The 21,231-nt window shown below is 30.3% G+C and overlaps 1 protein-coding gene across 1 annotated transcript; it reads right to left on the minus strand.

Moving 5' to 3' along the window:
* Nucleotides 1-19,641: 19,641 nt before the first annotated feature.
* On the minus strand, nucleotides 19,642-20,480 carry LOC149565740 (LOB domain-containing protein 11-like). The gene is made up of 2 exons (XM_089817249.1): nucleotides 20,227-20,480; nucleotides 19,642-20,061 (listed from the first exon to the last, which is right to left on the minus strand). Exons 1-2 carry the CDS (start codon nucleotides 20,407-20,409, stop codon nucleotides 19,777-19,779), a joined length of 468 nt encoding a protein of 155 aa, XP_089673375.1. The 5' UTR covers nucleotides 20,410-20,480; the 3' UTR covers nucleotides 19,642-19,776.
* Between the last annotated feature and the right edge of the window lie 751 nt (nucleotides 20,481-21,231).

The raw sequence follows: 21,231 nt of genomic DNA on the forward strand, positions 1-21,231 counted from the left end.
GTTCATCAAAGTAGCTTTCAATATTGAATTTCACAACGCATTGCTTACTTACCAACAATTTCTGCTCATGCTTGATCTATGAAACATAATAGATTTTAGGGTGTCTCAACCTTTGTAACTTCAACTTTGCAACTAACTCCTTCAATGTGAATTTTTTTGAAATTTCATGCTATCAATTATCACTTTCCAACATTTTCCTACTATCTTAAATCTGATTTTGAAAATACTTGTCCTTAGGAGACATTCTTCATCAATTATTTCACAACACAAAGTTATGCTTACCATCAGGTAATCTCCAGCCTCAAGTGCACTTGGTGAACCCTCAAGATCCCCTTGAATCATAACATTTTCCCCATTTTTACTTTCATTCCTCTTACATAATGTTTAAATTCAAAGGCTTGATGTTCTTCTTTACCGTATTAAAGTAATTACCACTAAATCCTCCTCTTCTATAACCACCTTGATAATAATTACATCTTCCATGGTAAGAACTCCCACATTTCCGATTAGTCTTTCCTTTCTCATCACTTTTCCATTTAGATTTTTCTTTATCTTGCACAAAATTATCAGATCTACCACTTTCTTCATAAGATTTACCTCTACCTCTATGAAATATACCAGCTCTATCACTTTTTCTTTGTTCATTCTTCTTTGTAAAGATCTCCTCAACTTTCAAGGGATATTTATATGCTTCTTTCACACTATCCAATTTCACAAAATTGATTTCATCTTGAATTCCAAGTCTCAATCCATTTAAGTACCTTGCAACTTTCTCAACCATATCATCTACATGCCTAGATATAATATCCAATCTACAAAATTCCTCAATGTACTCCTTCATAGTCATGTCAATTAGTCTCAGGGTAAAAGTACAAAGTTCTATCACCTTTCAGGCTGACTTATCAAAATGACTAAATTTGAGTATTTCTATCTAAAAATCAATTTTACCAAACATATGATCATAATAAATTCATTCTAGCTATGTTATATTTGTTCTCACACTTTTCCAATTGGAAATATCTATTAAATGCATATTTTATACTAGTTTGTGTAAAATTACTAAATAATTAAATAAAATTCAGAATGTTGATGTTTCAATAATTCATACTCTTTTTAATGATATTTTTTAAATAACATATAAATACCATTTTATAACGCTCAAAGTTAAGAATATTCTTGTACAAACTTTATAGTGTTTTACTTAGATATTGTATGTTGTAATTAAAAATTACTACAAGTATGTATTTTAACACTTGAGAGATGTTGATTTTGAGAAAGAAGGAAAATGTAAATCTTATCAAAGAAAATTAAAAGCCATATTACATTCTAAAAGAGTGAATCCTCTTCCAAAACGTATAATGTTTCTTTTGGTTAGAATTGATTTATTTTTTTAAATATGGCGGGAGATGAAAACTATTGATTTTAGTGAGTTGAGATTTTAATTGTTTTAAAAGAGAAAATATAGGTCAAAGGCCAATTTTTACTTTTGATTGATCTATCTTTCTATGTCATCTGTAACATAATTTTAAATAAAAAGGAAAACAATTTATTTCCATATAGTTTTGTTGTGGGAACTAGACCCCTCATTTTTAGAAACTGAAAAATCATCCTTGAAATTAGGAAAATATATCAATTTTTATTCCAAACAAATCTTTAAAAATAGCAATCTAAAACTTTTTTGGCTTCCATTGATTTCATTGGTTTACTTCACTTTCAAACTATAAATACAAATACATGTTTTAAGTCATTAATGTTGAATACTTATACTTTTGTTATCCTTTTCCCTTATAAAAGGGTGACATAGGTTTGTGCTTTTACCCTCAAAATTTTACATCTTCCTTGACAAACTAACCTGGTAATCAGTAGGAAGGAACTTCTTCTTCACCTTGTTTACAATTTTCAATTAGGAACTTCTCTATCTATTGGTTTGCAAATTCTCCCACCATAGTGAAGCATGACCTTTCAACCTAGTGACATCAATATTCACCTTCCTATTTTTAAAGATGCTTTCAATCTTAAATAGATTCACCATATTAGAGATCAAATCCAACACAACATCAGTATATTCAATTTTTCTTTATAAGGAAAAAATTCCATAGAAAGATTTGAATGTTCCTTAGACAACAGTCACAACAGTCATTCCTTATCTTCATCTTCTTCATATTCTAGATTAGGGTTTGGTGCCATGGCTTCATCATCACTCACATCATCAAGATGCACTCCTCTTCTCTGGACTATCTCTAAGATGTATAATATAGCTATAATCTATTTCAACATTTCCAATATGACATTATTAGTATTTCATCTACCTCAAACCATTTTGAAAAACATGCTCCTACATGATCATAACCCTCTACCCGTTATAGTTCAAATCCACATATATACCACCCTATAACCAAAAACAATTAGGGTTACACATGATCCAATCTCCTTTAGGGTGAACCTTAAGATCTAATACCACCTAATGTAGGGATGGATGGAAAATGAGGTCTAGAGACACACCTAACTATCCAAATGCCTTGTTGAGTAAACACAATGGAAGAAAATAAAAAATAACAAAACTATAGAGAGATAAAATATAAAATTCCTTTATTGATTCATTATAATATTAGTCAACATGCCTGGCTATGAGGCCTTCTAGGTTACAACCAATCCAAGATCAAATATAAGAAGCAATACCAAGAAAGAATCTAAGTGAGTAAATGCATGAAAAGATATTACCATAAAATAGGAGAGAGAAAGCTTTAAGCTTCAACACCATGAGACAAGATATTTGGAAAAGGGAAAGCAAAGAAAACCCCTTGTGACATTATGAATGAGGCATGAAAAGCCTAAGAAGAAAAAGAGAGAGAGCAAGAGAGAAATTGGTCATACAATAATTGAGGAGAGGATGAAACCTCATTGTTGAATGAGAGAATAGGGTCATCTCTTAAATAGAGATGAGACAGAGGAGTTAGAATGTAACTCCCATGTCTATGAATGCCACCATTCATAAGTGTGTGAGGCCAAATGTGAGATTCCTCTTAAGGAGGAATAATCTAAATTACAAATTACAATAAATATTTGTCCTCACATATTCCACTAGAGGAAAAAATACAATGTAGTGGAAAAAGGACAAAAAAGAAATATATTAGGATACCTTGGCTTATATCCTAATATATTAAAAAAATAAAGAAAGAAGGTCTAACCTTGGTTTATAAATATACCAAGGAAAGATTACAACTTCTAACAGAAACTTAGTCGATACTGGATTCGGTCAATAGTAGAACTCGACAATAAATACAACTTAGCAATAACTGATAGAATGCACAATGATGAGAAAGATAGAAAGAAAATCTGGGATGCTCCTATATATTTAGTGTGTTTAAAATCATATGTGTGGGGGATTATAATACCCCTCTATATCCTTCAAAGAAGGTGGGAGGATTGGAAGATTTCTTTTAGAACATGAACAATATTTGGATGATTTCTTGAGGAGGAATGGTCTTATTGATATGGAGTTGTAGGGTATCCCTTTAATTTGGTGCAAAAATTTTTGGGATACAACCTATATAGGTTTGGTTGGACATAGTTCTTCTCTCTACTAATTAGGAAATGCTCCCCTATGCCTCCCTTCATTATTTCCAAAAAACTATTTCTAATTACTCTATGATCCTATTCAACTAGACTCTCCTAAGGAATAAGAAGAAGAAACACTTTAGGTATGAGATTATGTGACACTCCAATCGATAATTTAGAGAATCTATTAATCAATGTTGGAGTATAGTGGTACAAGTTAGTACTATGTTTCACATAGCTAGCAAGCTTGAGAATATTAGAAGGGAGATCGTGGGATAGAATAAACCATCATTTAGAGATATTTTAAGTAGAAGAAGGAAATTGAAAAATAAAATAAAAGAGATTCATAAGGGTATGGCTAAGGGGAATCTCTCTATTTCTACCCATGAGTAGAAATAGGAATGGCAGAAAAAATGGAAGTTGATTATGGGGAGAGAAGAAGTTTTCTAGAAGTGGAGATCTTAGGTCCAATGGCTAACTGAAGGGGATATGAATATTGTGTTCTTCCATAGGCTAGAACATAAACATAAGAATAAGAACATCATTACTAAGCTCTTTGATGATAACAATATGAAACTTACTAATGAGTATGAAATTTGGGCTTGGTCTACTAGGTATTTGTAGAGAATATATAACCCTCTTTTAATGTAGGGGAATCCTAATATAGAAGAAACTTTTCTTAGTGGGATCAACCTAGTGATTCATGAAAGGATGAACAAAGATATGAATAAAAAGTTTCTAATTAAGAAGTTAGGGAGGTGGTCTTTTCTATGAGAGCATATAAGGCACCATGACCTTATAGATTTTTCCTAGCCTTATTCACAAATTATAAAAAACTATTAAATATGACCTCTTGCATGCAGCTTATGGTTTTATCAAGATATGTAGTATTCTCAAAGAACACAATTAGACATATATTTTCCTAGTCCTTAAGATGGGAGAACTGACTTGATTGGTGGAAATTAGATAAATTATCTTGTGCAATGCTATTTACAAGATCCTATCCGAGGTGGTAGTGAACCATATAAAACCTTTTCTCGACAATGCTATTAGCCCCACTCATAATGGTTTTGTTCTTAGGTGCCAAATTAGATATGTGGTGATAACCTTTCATAAGGTAGATTACATTCCATGAAATAATTGAAAATCTAGGTATGGTGATGAAGTTGGATATTTAAAAATCTTATGATAAATTTAGGAGGGAGTTTCTATTGTAAATTGTGGCTAAATTTAGTTTTTTTTAAAATAGTATAATCACCTCGATTGGGTAAATTATCAACCCAATCCATATTTTGATCTTGACTAATCAGTCCTTAGGTGAGTTCTTTAAATCCATGAGGAAGTGACATTATGAAGACCCCCTATAACCATAATTATTTATGATGGTGTTGAAGATTTTGGGGAGGAACTTCCTTGCTATGGCTTCTCAAGGAAAGATCATGAGAGTTAATTCGGCTACCTCTTAGACACTGAAGGTGCCACAACAATTTGTTGATGACACTTTTTTATATAGGCTATCTTCAATAAGGGCACATAAATCATTGAAGAAACTTTTGAATCAATGCATACAAGTATCTAGACAACATATTAATTATTAGAAGAGTAAGCTTTATTTTTCAATATAGAGATTTACATTTAGCATCACATAACTAGGGAGCATAATTTTCAAGTAGCTTCCCTCCCTAGGACTTATCTTGGAGTCCCCCTCACTATGAAAGAAGTCACTCAGTTTTCGAAGGTAGCGTTGGAAGAATACAATAGAAACTTGAAGAATGTAAAGGTAAGGTTATTAGGAATGCTAGGAAACTTCAACAGTTGTATATTATTGCTTCTCTATAGGGGATTTTCATCTATTTTCTATCCATTTTTAAGATTCCAATTGACTTCAAGGAAATCTTGGAAAAAAATTCAATGAAATTTCTTATGGTTTTATATTAAGGAAAAAATGAAGATAAGTCTTCTTAGCCAAGAGAATGTTTGTAAGCCAAAATCAAAATGGGGTTGAACCTCAAGAGAATAGGAGATCTAAATAAAGCTCTTATGACTATGATTAGATGGATAATAACTTAAAACTTAACTGAAACGTGTAGAATAATGATGGCTAATTATTTTCATGGAAGACTTTTCAATAAATGCTTCTATAATATTAACCTCCCTACTAGATCATGAATCTTGGCTAACATTGTTAAATGGAGGAAGTTTTTAAGAGGGATGAATTGAAACATTGGGGATAGGAATATGGTTAGATTCTAGGAAAATAGGTGGATTAGGGAATCCCCTATTATTTGTACCAAATTTTCTTCCTTGAAGGATCATAGTGTGGCCGACTGTGGTCTTAGGGTAGCTAATAAAATTTACAATGGCAAGTGGAAAAGCATAAATATTGGTAATATTAATTTAATGGTCAAAGCTTTACATGAGAATTTGGGGATAATCCTTAGAAAAATTTGTATTCGTTCCTTCCTTGATAGAGAAAAGTTAACTTGGGACAAAAATTCTTGCAAATTTTTTACTGTGATGTTAGCCTACTATAACATTATTCTCATGAGATGTTCCTTAAAAATCTAATATTGTGTTTGGAATTCTTATTTGCTCCCTAAGGTTAAATTTTCTAGGTGGTTAGTAATGCATAAATATATCCTCATGATAAACAATCTCCAGAGATGTGGATTTGAGATAGTTAACCTACATGTTCTAAATAATTATGAGGAGGAAACTTTCCCTCACTTATTAATCTACTTCTCTTATACTTCTCTTGTTTTCTCAAATATTTTCAACCAAATGGGGATTAATTGGGCTTTTTAAAATGACACCCAATAATTCATTTTCAACTAGAATTGCCCCTCCCACCATCCTTTCATTAAAATTTTATGGAAATCTATTCCAACCTATATCTATTGGAACATATAGAAATAATGTAATAATCATATTTTTAGAAAGAAATTTCCCCCCTTGAGGTTTTCATAGGCATTACTAAGACTCTTATTAGGGAATACACTCTTAATTAGAAGTGGAAGCCACCCCCTCTTCCTCTGTCACAACTAAAATAGAATTAGGTGGAGATTTGGAATATTTCTCATTTACTTGAAAAAATGGATAATACTAAGGCTCTTCAAAGGAAAGGTGTGAAATGGAAGACACCCCCCAAAAATTGGTGTAGGAATGGTACGAAAGCTAGTAGGGATTTCATACAGGATGATCGAAGTAATTATATTAAGGGATATGTAGGTAATTGTGGTAAGATTTCAAGTAATGAGGTAGAAGCTATTAACTTGGGTATTCTAAAATTGGTAATTGAGGGTGACTCTCTTCTTCTTATAGAGGTTGTTAAAGGGGTTTAAAAGATGACTTTGTATGCCATGATGATAATTAGAGATGCTCATATTTTGTTGAGCATATTTATTAACACCACTATCCAAAATGTGTATCATGAGGGTAGAACCAAGTGGCTAACAACCCAGCTATACATGGAGAATTTTTCATAAAGCAACATAATTGGCAAAGAGAATGTGATATTTTGATAGTGATTTTATTTCTTGATCAAAAAGAAAAAAAGAAAAACTTAATTCCATGATTACCTTTTGAAAATTTTGATATATGGATGACAAAGTTAAGTTAGTGCCTTATAAGGTGGATTTCTTTATTATGATGATTTTTAAACATTTTTCCTTTTCAATAAGTACATTAATTTTACTCCATTATGATGAGGGCATGTCTAATACCCAAGTCAAAATATGGAGTGATTTTTTACAATCCCAAAGGATGAGACTTTCCAATTTTTGAAGGCCTTTTAAACACCATTTATTCCATGGTTGTAGAGGGGTTATAAAGTGACAAGTTGGGAATATAATTTATTCACTTTTTTTCATGTGATAAAACAAAGTATTAGGTAGAAATATTAAGAACCTTAATATATTTGTGAATTTTTTTAAACAGAAAAAACATGATTGTCTTGGTCCTTTCTATTTCCTCTAGCTTTTATGGTTTTTTAGTTGTGGGTATGTTAGAAATTTTAGAAGATATAGTGGTAGATCTTAGAGATGAAATTTCTCTGAAGAGTAATAATCCCCATATAAAGCCACAAAGATTGTGAGGAAGTCAATAGAACAGATAAATCTTCCTGGACTTACAAGAATGAAACTTGCTTGATTCCTTTTATGGAATGTAGAGAGGGTCATGATGAATAGGTTTCTAGTAAATTTTTTTATTCTTGGAAGGACTAGTGAGTAAGTGTTAATGGGATTTGATTTCAAATAACTAAGGAGTTCATTGAAAATTCCATTAGTCTTTCCTTGGAAGAAAAAAATTGGAGGAAAGAGGTGAGGGTTACAAACAAAGTAAGTTCAAGAAAATTATTTCAATTGACAAAGTCTCTTGAACACTTTTATGGTGGGTTTACATGTTACCAGATCCATGGTACATGGTGTGCTATATGATTCTGAGGTACATTACTCATGAAGATAGGCTTAAGGTTTTATACTATTATCATTTTCCCATTCTCGACAACTTTAGGAGTAGGGATATTATATATTTTACTTGTTATTACACTTCATAGAGGATTATATCTTGAACATGGATAATAAGAGAATGGAGGGTAAGATCTATATAATTTACCACCAAGAACTAATATTTCACCTCTTCATTTTCTATAAGGCTCCTAACCTATAGATGAAAATTATGGCCCCCATCCCCACTAATGATTTCTACTACTCTCCAAACCTTGTAACCTTTTGGTGAGTAGTCCATGGAAAATAAGGGTCCCTCATTCACTATGAAGAAGATTAAGATAGAAAAAAATAAGGTTATTGATGTGGATTGTGTTGGAGCTATGGGTGAAAAGAAAATCCCTAGGAGTAGCAAGAGATTAAGAGAGAAGAATCCCTCTAGCCCTCCCAGCAAGGAGAGATTGATTAGCTCAAAATATAATGATAATGTCAAGAGGAAAAAATTAACCTTGAACCAAGCTAAAATCTACTAGGAAGAGTTATGGGGAACAAGATGATGAGGAAACAACTAGTGAAGACAATTGTGAGGGTATGGTTATTAAATCCCTATGCCATCCCATATGTTAGACATTTTTAAAACTAAATGAAATGACCCAAAGTCTAAGACTGGGGATGAGACTAGGGATCAAGGAATGGTCACCTCCCCAATTAGGAACCTTGATATGGAACCTCTAAATTTGGGGATGGGAAGACCTATGGAGACTCAACTAGAAGATCCCTTGGTTGGAGGAAAAAGGAAGGGGATAATCTCATGCCTTAGAAAGAAGCTACAAAACATCCTCTTATAAAATAGCATCATCCCAGATTGGAGGAGACTATCATTTCCTAAATAAAGAATAACAAGGATCTAGAGGATATGTTTGATAGGGTGGCAAATTTCTTAGTTTGTTTCATCTATTTTATGGCCACTACCCTTCAAATTCTATAGCCTATTAAGGAGGAGTTGAAATATGTTACGGACATGGAGAGAAGCTACTCCCTCTATGGATTCCTAACTGATGATTGGTTGAAGCCCTTACTAGAGAATCTAGATAAGCATAATAAGGAGAGTTAGCTCATGCATCCTTGTCTTTAGTTTTGAGTTTTTTGATGTTTACTATTTACTATTGTACCCATGGGAATCATTTGGTTAATACTTGTTAGAATTTATTTATGCCAACAAATTTAAATTGGGTCAGGATTATATGCAATTATATTAATCCATTAATTTTTTGATTGCAATTGTGTTGGATATAGAAATATGTTAGTTTGGGGCTTTTTGATATTAAGGAAGGGGGTAGGTTAATCTATTTGTAATGACTTATGATTGAGTCTCAATGTAGAATTTTTACCATTGGGCTTGCCCCAATTTTGGTTACTTTTTAATATAAAACCACATGCTAACGAAATCCAACCTTCTCATCAATTATAGAGAAAAACTCAAGGTAATATTAGAAAGACAATCTTGTTCAACAACACGGATAACTTCTACAATAATGTTTTGGAGAAAATAAGGATCAAAATTTCCCTCAAACCTCACATAAAATGATCAAATCTCCCAAAAGAATTAAAAATTTATGTACAAATAATTCTTTGTCATTTTTTCACAACTTCTCCTTAGTTTCCCCCCAAAAAATGTGCAAATTGTCAAATATTTCCATATTAATATCCTTTGAAGGACTTGTATGGCAAGCAACCACTTTTCATAACCAAAACCATATACAGTAAATTAATAAGAATGATATGAAAATACATCTCTCAAAATTTACCATAAGTTTATATTTACAACTCAAGAATTTAATTATCTCATAGTTATACAATAACTAGTTAAATAAAATATTATAATTTTTTTTTTTAATTAATCAATTTATTCAAAAAATATTAAATTCTTAATTTTTAAAATATATTACATATAAAGTAACATAATTACAAATTAATTCATTTGGACATATTCATATACATATACATATACATACACATATACAAACACATACACATACATATACATAGATATACACATGTGTGTGTGTGCGCGCACGCGCGGGTTCAAAATACTTTACCCACAATTTGAGAGGAAAATATAATCATAAATATCTTGTTCAATCCAATATATATTATGTTCATTGCATCAATTAGTAAATTATTAATGATATCAAATTAATAAGTTCAAATCAAAAAAATCCAACACCACATTAATATAAATTATCTTCTAAAAGCCTAATATAGTGAGGTCAACCATGATCATCTAGAAACCCAAATATATCAAAATAAAACCAAATTTTAATCACAAGTCCACCATAAAATAAAGGGAACACAATATGATCTTGGACCATAAAATTATCAAATGGTAATAGATGACCTTGTTATTTTAATAATCTAGCCAAATATATAAGGATGTCATCTCTTATGAATTTGATCTATCGAAAGGGTTGAATAAGTTAGGCCTCCACATTATCTCTTGTCAATTTAACCATTTAGTCTAGGTGAAAATGATTTTGAGTGACTACAAGAATTCATTAGAGAATGAAATATGTACATGCACATATAACTCTCTAGGAAGATAGTACAAACAATGACAACAATGACGATGTAGATGTTACTAGGTTAGAGACTTCTTACATTGTCACTCCTTATACATGAAAATTATACATATGAATAATCACACAATTGTATTCAAAATAATTTAGGAGAAACAAATAGAGGAATAGAGCCTAATCACATGTGAAGGAAAACATATAGATGAACATAAATCGTAATCATCATATAATCAACAAAAAATATAATTATAATTAAAACATTAATCATGTATAAGACATGTGGAAATAAGACATAATGTATAGTTGAATTGAAACTTAGCTAGCAACATGATAAAGGTTAACACCTAAGAAATCTATAGGAAATAAAATAATATAAGGTATAAAATTTCAAGATAACAATATTTCTAATTTATTCTTAGAAACACTATCCAATTTATCTAGAAAGATCTATAGATTCTTATGAAAAGATATATCCAAAATTAACATCAATAATCAAAAGATATGAAAATACACTATTTTATAGGTAGTTCATAGACAAGTGAATAAAAAAAAATATTTAAAAAAAAATTCTAGTTTATCTTCAAAACTAGAAAATGTTTCATTTTCTATTTTATAAAATCTTCTTATATTTTCCCATTATGTATGTTTTTAAGCATAATATTATATAGTCATTTAAATATCATGCCCGCATTTTATCCATTAGATCTTCCATCATAATCATGTGATAATAATTGCATTTATTTAATAAGAAACAATATAACTACATTAGATGAAAATATTAATTTGGTCTAGGCTACAATTTATGTCAGCTATATTTTTGGAAAATCATACATGGGTTTTACTTTAAGTTATTATGTATCTATTACGTTATTTATTATTTTATTCAAGTTTAATATGTTTTTGTATTATAATATTTCCTATTACTTCATTTTTTGTGCATCTCAATGCTCCTATAAATCTGACATAAGTCCAATAAAATAATGTGAGACTACATCCATGCAATTTAACCTAGGAGTAGAAAAAAATAAAACAATATATTTATTCTTATTCCTAGCAATATTATAAGACTTGATTATAATTAAGTGCTTTCCATTAACATATATAGCATGAAATTATTGTACTTTTATCTAGATATATATTTCAACATTAAAAAATTATCCACCATCATTTCTTTCATCCCAAATTTACAAAAAATGCTTAGGCAAATATCATGGTTCCTTTTTAAGGAGAAAAATATTTCTTATATTTTATTTTGTGTATATATTTATTATTATTTTTACTATCTATGTATTGATCCTTTATACTATCTTAAAACTATTGTCCCATTTTAATATATTTAACAACATAGATTATGATTTAATATCTTGTTGACCTAACACATGGTCTACAAAGATATTTATATCTAGATGATAGGCCTATGTACAATATCAAATAAGTATTTTATAATTTAAAGTATCATAACACATTATCTTGTATTGTCTTCATATTTAATACATATCTCTTCATTTTCTTATTTTTCCCCAAGATCCCTTATCCTATGTAATCTACATGTTTTCATAGATTTTATAGTCATACACATGTTATCCTATCATGTACATCATCTTGAGTGGGTGTCATAATACCTTCCATATATCCTCATAATAACTCTTTTTGTTAATGAATACATTCATTAATCAACTATCTTTCTAATCAAATTTATTCAAATAACATATTCAACCCAACCTTAAATTCAGTTGAGCTAATTGATAATTTTAACTCAATTGATAGAATTGACATATATTTCCTCATCACTTGAGTAGTTATTGCATCTTACCATTTTATCAAATTCTTGTCTAGTAAGACCATGAGCATTCAATATTTATAGTATATACTTTTTATATTATTAAATTTTATATTCTCTTTCTAAAAAGTAATAAATAAACACTAATTTCATTTTGATGTAGAAGCATCCTTTCTTATACCAAATATTTTATGAACCAAACAATATTTTCTTTCCATTTTTTATTTTTAAAATTTTTTTTTATTTCTCTTAACATTCCTTCTTTTTATAATTTATTGTTGTAGACCTTGTAGTACGTTCTTGACACCATGTTAAACACTTTTCTAGTTTGACATCTTGATCCATTACTTTGCAATTCAGATTTCATGGTTCTAGGAAGGTCAATTCTATTGTTCATGTAAGATAATAATCAATTGTAGTTTTATGATGTTTTGAAATAATACCTAGATTAATGAAGCTTAATGAATCATATCACAATTTTATTCATTCTTTATTCCACAACTCTTTTGGACCACACTTTATGTTACATATATTTGAGGGCATTTCATATACTTAATCTAGACATTAATCTATATTGTTTAAATAGTTTCCTATCATTGAGAAATGAACTCTTTCTAGGATGACTTAATTCATAGAAAGGATTTATAATATGATATATTTTTATCATTAGAGGGGTTCTAGGGGGGATATAGTTCATAGTGAGTGGATCTCTTAAAGATTACAATATATGATTTCATTGTATAATCTAGCATGTATGCCTAGAATGTAATCTTGCATTTTGTTGGCTAATTTTAAATGAAATTTTGATAATGCAAAGGATGATCTCAAATTTTACACTTTTATTTTCATTTTTTGATTATTTTACTTGTGCTACTTGACTTGGTAGAATTTATTTAAAGACCCTCTTACCTTGAGTTCATCGTTTGGTATAAGATGAAGGTTTTTTCATTAGGAAAGTTGAATCTCTATTTCAAAGGTGTTAGTATGCTAGATTAACTTTTTATTGAGTAGAAATGTGAGTTTCCAACCAAAAATATTAATCACACATGTTAATATATCATTATAGGAAGGAGGGATGTAGATAAAACCATAATGGTTATATTGGAATAAATGACATCTAAATTTTAATCCATGGAAATATTTTGAGAAGAGGTATACACATTAATGATGTGAGTGGGCGTAAAGAATCATTTGAGGAGGAAGCACCAAAAACTGATCAAGTAGATGAAAGATTCCTTTTAGATTTTATTATAATAGAAATGTAGATTCATGTGTTTCTTGATCAAATCATAGACATGGAAAAGTTATTTGGTTATGAATCCACAAGTAAAGATAAAAAGGGTAAGTACAACAAAGAAAAGTTGAAAGGTTATGCCTCCTTATCATGGGAACACTTGCAGTCTAATAAGAAGATATAAGATGTGGATAAAAATTAATTACTAGATAGTATGGTGAATAAATTAAGGGTCAAGTTCTCATCTTCTCACTATAAATGGATTTAATTTAGGAAGTTGCATCTAGCGTACATAAAAAAGAATCTATTGCAAGAGATTATATAGAGGAATTATACAAGATATGTATAAAACATTTATTTATCATGCAAAAAGTTAAAAGAATTATACATTATCTTAATTGTATAATAGTATCAAATTAATATGAGATTATTTCAGTCAAGCTATAGAGTGTGAGCAAGGCTTATCAATATGCTATAAAGGACAAAGGAAAGTTGAAAAGAAAAATATAAGAAAAAAGAAAATGAGGAAGAGAATAAACACATCAAAGAGGAAGAGTATTTTTTAGAGGAAGATTTTATGTAGATTAGAAAAAAGATAAGGAATATACAGAAGAAGTTAGTTCATACTAAAGAGAGTATAGACAATATCTAAGTGGTTAAGAAAAAACTATTTATAAGAGAGATGAATGATGAACTCTAAGAGTATTTAGTGGTTAAAATTACATAGGATTAATGAGTTTAATAACACAAATAATGTTAGGAAAATTCACCACCTAAAAACTTTCCCTCTAATCCATTCAATACAAGAGAAAATGGAGATTACAAACATAATATCAATACAACTCAACTTATATTACATTAAACCCTAAGGGATGCTAATCTCAAACTAAAATTATATCAAGGAAGTATGCAAGCAAGACCTATTTTGTGTAATGTAGGTTTCAATTAAAGATGCAAAACATGTGGGTGTGCATTTGAGCTAATTGATATAATGAGAATTTTAAGATAGGTCTATGTGCTAGATGTATACAACTACTGAAAATTGAAATGAATGATAAAATACTCACCTCTAAATGTATCTTTTTTCCTCTAAAAATAATGGAACTAAACCAGTGATAGAACATTTGATTGTTTATTCATAACCACCATAGAAAATGCAAAAAAATATTGTTTTTATTAGGGCTTTGGAAAGATATTGACCTAGTAAAACATGTTCAAAATTCTTTATGGTGAAGCCACAACATTCTCAAGGTATAGTAGCAAAGTTGACCAAACTTCTTCAAAAATTCTTTGATGCACAACATTTAGATTTTTTTGTCACAATTTGTCTATCCTTATCCAATGCATAGTAAAGATTTTTTTTTTTGGTTTTAGGTGGATGAGGGCTTGCCTTGGTTAAACTCTAGATTGTGAAATTGACCTTGATATTAATATTTAAATAAATACAAGAAAGCAAGATGAAATGTATCTTCAAGATTAGAGAGACAAAGAAATAATTATATAAAAACATAGTCAATATCATAAAGGAATAAAGCATGTATAGCTAAACATAACGAAAAAAGATTTAACATGGTTCATCCAATCTTAGGGCTACATCCACCAAACATCAAATCCAATATTATTATCTAGCAATTTCAACTTGATTGTAGTCTACAACCCCTTGCAACTAAATACAAGTACAAGAAGATATTAATTTATTGTACATCATAAAATTCTTGACCATAAGGCATTTCATGGAAGCTTTGTGATGGTTACAAAGTTAGGACTAGAATGTGTATTCCAACAGAAAAATAACTCTCAATGTGTTTTATAATAAAAAAAAAAGTATTTTTGGCTTGGGACCCCACCTTTAACGATGCCTCTAGACCCTAATTGGAGTATTTTACTTGGACCTTGCAAGGGGTGCTACACCTTAACCCTAGAAGGGGCATTTCCCATTGACCCCATCATGTGAATGTTGGCCCCAAACCCCCATTGAAAAATATTGGATAAAACCATAATGAAGAAAGTAGACAAATTTAACCACTAAGTCTAATTAGGATGCATATAAAAACATGTTGGAATTTTCCTTGATTGTAGAAATCCTTGTCAAAAAATATATGAAATACTTGTTTGTTGTAGATGTTGAATTTTTAATGAAAGATGGAGGAAATCTCCATGAATGTAATGGATCTACCAAAAACATATCATAGAGAAATGGATGTAAATTGGTGTCAATGTGGAAGATGATTAATTCCTCAATGTATATATCCTCCATTGATGGAAAAAAAAAATGCCAGACCTGGAAGAGGAAATTGTCATAAAAGATCCTTCAATTGTTGAATGCTTTGAATGCTTGAAATTGCATGCGTGATTGATATAATGATTTTGGATGTTAAAATGAGGTAATTGTGATTCTTTTTATACAATTTTTCAGATGAAAAATCAAAGAAACATAATAGGACTATCCAATTTTATAGTTTAAAACCCCAAGACAAAAAAGCCCTAGGATTTAAAATCCTCTCAAAACTAGACAACCTAGGTCAACCTATTTTAGAATAGATTAACCTAGGTTTACCTATTTCATAAGAGGTCAACCTAAGTCAACTTATTCCTAGGCTATTACATGGGGAGCTAGCATTGAGTTCTTGAAAAAGTGCATTGGTGAAAGTGAAAGATATGAGGTAGAAACACAAAAAAAGATGATTAAGAAAAAAATTCAAGGTCCATAATATCAATAAAGGATGGGAGATAAAATTTATTAAATCATATGTCCTTCCATTTTCAAATGATAAAATACAAAGTAAGGCAAGCCTATTTTTGGGAAGCAATAAGTCAATATTTAATGGGACCAAATGAGGGGGATGCCCTAATATAAGGAAATCCCTACATCATCAAGAGATGGATAAATAACCATTCCTAAGCAGGAGTTTGTTCAAGACAAGATGAAAATATATGGTAAATTTTGGAAGTGATCATTGACCATTAGGGTTCAAATAACCTAGCCTCTATACGATTGATTTCATTTACAAAAATTGAAGCATCATGAACACTATTAGATAGACCTCATAAAGGATAATCTAGATTGATTTCATTTACAAAAATTGAAGCATCTTGAACACTATTAGATAGACCTCATAAAGGATGAGCCTTAGATATTGGTAAGCGAACAATGTTGACTGAAATTTATGAGTGGCTCTTATCATGATAGATATTATTTTGGGAATATTGCTATGGATGTTTGTCAATGTATGGAAATTAAGATTTGCATGATGGAAGAGAGAATATGTATAGCACCTCTACAAAATGTTGAACTCATTCAAGACAATGTGTTATTTATAGGAAATCAATTGTGAGTTAATGCAAGTTCAATGATAGATAATCTTATTAACTAAAAGAACTATATAGGATTATCTATAAACTCTGATATTTACAAGATAATGGATTTGGAAAGACTTAATTTCAGCTAATATTTTTAAGAATATAAGGAATTTTTTTAGAGTTGATGAATTTATCATGCTTCTATGAGTACTAGTAAGAATGTTTGTTATATGTATTTGAGAATGCCAAATAGACCTTGGGAATGCATTAACATTAATTTTATACTTCGGTTTCCTAAGACAAAAAGTGGTAATTACTCTATATTATTTGTAGATAGATTTTTAAATATGTCACATTTCATACCTTGTAAGAAGACAACTATTGTAGTACACATAGAAAATTTATTTTCAAATTAAAATGAAAGATTGTGCGGGTTACCTAAGATTATATTTTTAGAAAGGGACAGTAAATATTTTAGTTGCTTCTAGGTGTTACTTTGGAAGAAGATGAAGATGGTGTTAAGATTTAGCTTAAAATTTCATCTATAAACATTTGACAAAAAAATAATGGGAGATTCACTAAGATGTTTTGTTGGACAGAACAAATTAAATTAGGACTTATTTCTAGCTCAAGAAGAGTTTTCATTGGATAATTTACTAAATAGGAGTACAAAAGTGACACCAATTGAGATTGTTATAGGCATGAATCATAAGGCATTACTATATTAGTGAGATATTAGTCACAAGGATAAAAAGAGTGGAAAATGTTGAAGTTGGAGATTAAATGAAGTTTTTACATGACAAGGTCTAATAGAGTTTAGAGAACTTAAATAAAAAGTATTAGTTAGACAAGGGGATGAGGCATAAGGAATGTCAAGTAGGAAATGGCATGATAGTATATTTCTAAAAGGGGATATTTCTTATTTGAATATATAGTAATATGGTAATGAGAAAGTTCAGACATATTATTATCTTGGGGAGATTTAATTCAAGCATATTAAGTGGAATTATGAAAAGACATGAATATATCACTTACATACAACATTGAAGATTTATATGAGCACCATGAAGAATTTGTTAATGATGATAGTGGTTAAAATGTTGAGCAATAGCTTCCTAAGAAGAAGATGAATGAGATTGAAGGGATTTTGGGTAGCGGAGATGGAAGAAGAACTAGAGGTAGATCATACAATTAATATAGGTTGTCAAATAGAAGGAAAGATTAGTCAAGGATTATCAATGGGTTTATGATAAAGAGGTAGATCTTCTTGGCTATGCTTTTACATAAAAGTGAGAGAATAACTTTTACTTACTCTATGTGGATGATGGAGGGGCATCTTTGGTTCTTAGAAATCTTGTGTCAAATGAAAAATATTTTCTTTCTATTTTCTTGTATACTTTAGCTTCTTATTTTATTATAGCATTCCCCTAGTTTAGATCATTTGATCATGTTAACCATGTAATATATTCTTCGCATCATATTGAACATGTGTCTATGTTTATATCTTGATCCATTTCTTTGCGATTGAGATTTCATGGATTCTTGGTAGGACGTACTTGTTCTTTATGTTCCAATAGATAGTTGGAGTATTTTAATCTTGTAATGTAATTTTCCAATTATTGAAAATTAATGAATCATATCATTATGTTCTTTGGTCATTGGTTGACGTATCTCTTGGAATGTTCTTCATTTCACATCAATGTGATGAAGATATATATTGTTGCTTTGGGACCTAATCTATATTCTCTAATATGTTTTCCTTTCATTGGAAAATGTAATCTTTCTAGGTCAACTTGATTCTTGAAATGGATTTAGAATATAATATATTTGATCCGTAGAATTGGTGCCAAGGTGCTAGATAGCTAAGAGTGAGATAACCTCTTGAAGGTTAGCATAAATGATTTCATTCTATAATCAAGCATTTATTCTTCAAATGCAATTTTGTATGTTGGTGGCCATTTAATTGAGTTTATGATAATGTAAAGAATGTTCTAACTTTTCATTCAATTGATTCTTATTGCTTCCATTGTGTAAAACTTGGTACACAACTGTATAAAATTTAACACAAAACCTAGATAGATCTCAATAAGGTCCTCCCGATTCATAGATTTATTGTCCATCTAATTTTCAATAATAAGTTTAAATTAATCAAGTAATTTTGCCCCAACTTGTGCATACTACTCTTAGTCAAATTTAGTCAAATATTCTAGACACGTGAACATATTACGACCTTGGTACATAAGGCATGTCTCCATTATATAAGTGAGATAAATCAAGTTAAAATGAATCAAGTAATTTTGCCCCAACTTGTGCATACTATTCTTAGTCAAATTTCGTCAAATATTCTAGTGAACATATTACGACCTTGGTACATAAGGCATGTCTTCATTATATAAGTGAGATAAATCTTGGTACCATCTTAGGGCAAATAATATCCTCATCCCCTCCTATTGTGCAAAGTACCTACATTTCCATCTCATCCCTCCGCATTCTCGAAGAGGATTCTCCACTGTATATTGCCATTTAACATTCACTAGCTACTTAATCTAATATATTGCACTAGATATTCAATATATAAGAATAATTATGTTTATCGTGTACACAGTATATATGTACATGAACAATTAAACAACCGAGTATTGTTAATTTGTATGAATAATAAGAAAAAAGTTCTGTAAAATTTGAAATTATGTTATTTCAAACTACAAAAGCTGTGCAATGTTATAGAAAAGAAAAATGGAAGAGGAATTCAGTAAAAAATGATGTGATATGAAGGGAGCGAACCAACTACTACAGATGGCAATTGATTAAACATTCATATTTTCTTATGAAAAGTTAAAAAGGGTAGGTTGTGCCTTCGAATCCAAACATATCCTGATCATCCTACAAAACTATGAACTCATCGTTGTCTTGTACCAAACCTTGGGTGATAGGAAAAACATTCTCTGCTTCACCCCAATTGGAGAACCCATTCATGAGAGACACAAAGTTAGCCTGTGCATTCTGCAGATCTGCTTGTGTGGTTTCCAGTTGTGATTGCAGCTCTAATACTTGTTTCTGCAGTCTACAAATTGTACCACTGCAGCCATAGATCGGATCATGCACTCTAACACTTGCTTCATACACCAAACTATTCACAGCATCTCCTCTGTTCCCAACTGGAATATCCTGCAATAACAAAGCATCAACATAAAAACCACCAACACATTCAGTCAAGGTTTTTACACTATGTGAGAGTGAATAATAAAGACTACTATGTTCATCAAATCAGAGAAAAGAAAAAACTTAAGAGGATATATTCTCCTATACCATAGAAATACATTCATCTTGTACCTGAAGGATTTTGACAATCTTCCTGGTTCCATATAATTTGGTTACTAGTGAAAACTTATAAGGATCGTTTGGTGGGAAATAGGGAGCAAGTGGGCATTTATCTCCACATTTTCTTCGTCGAATCTTGCAGGCAGCACAAGGATATACAATCTTAAACATCTCTTGGGCTTTCTGTACTTCCATTTGAATTTACCAGCAGAACAAAAGAATTATCAATGGTTTCAAAATAAAGCAATTAGATGAGATTGTCATTAAGACTTATGGAATGTAGATTAAATAGCAGAGACATGGATACATTGATTATATATAGACATTTATGTATTGACCAACTATGCGTTCAATGTACAGGTGTAATGTGAACGCGTCCAAATGTACTTTCCCACGTTTTATGTTTTTGTTCATGCATCACTCGTTAAGTCTTGCTGTATTTCTTCGTACGATATTAATTTCGTTTTTGAGCAGACCAATTTTGTTCTTGAGCTCAGACAGTGAAATTGGAATCCCTGACATCTCGTGGGCATTCTAGAACACATATTAAGTTTTAAGAGTAAATATATTAGAAAAGAGAGTCGTATATAAATAGACTATATAGCAGATAGTGTTGATCGGGGCTATTCTGACATTATCCCTTCAGGCTAGAGGTGTAAAGTAGACTCGTTTTTCCTGTTTTTGCTTTCATATGGAGTGATGTATAATGATAAAATTGTATCAAATATAGAAATTTGTGTCAAATATATAAAACTGTGTCCAATATAGAATGATGTTTAAAGTACAAAATAGATCGTCGCCATTGACATTATGAAGCAACAATAATGCAAACATAATAGTGTAATGAAAAGTTTATTTTTTTTAATCACTCTATCGTTTAAAAAAAATTTAATGGTGACGATTAAGGACATTACATTCTCATAGTCTTTGCTGCTCAATTTATCTGTTTTGTTATAAACATAGGAAGTTATTGTAAAGTTTTCAATTTGTTAGCTGTTTAAATTTTCTATTTCTAAC

This window comes from Cupressus sempervirens, chromosome 3, assembly GCF_028749045.1.
Source record: "Cupressus sempervirens isolate cs-2001-9-10 chromosome 3, ASM2874904v1, whole genome shotgun sequence".
Lineage (NCBI taxonomy): Eukaryota > Viridiplantae > Streptophyta > Pinopsida > Cupressales > Cupressaceae > Cupressus > Cupressus sempervirens.

Excerpts from the sequence above, each read along its gene's own strand:
- LOC149565740 (XM_089817249.1), bottom strand. The coding sequence starts at position 20,409 with ATGGAAGTACAGAAAGCCCAAGAGATGTTTAAGATTGTATATCCTTGT. Across the intron at positions 20,062-20,226 it reads AGATTGTCAAAATCCTTCAG|GATATTCCAGTTGGGAACAG; the intron begins GTACAAGATGAA and ends TTGTTATTGCAG.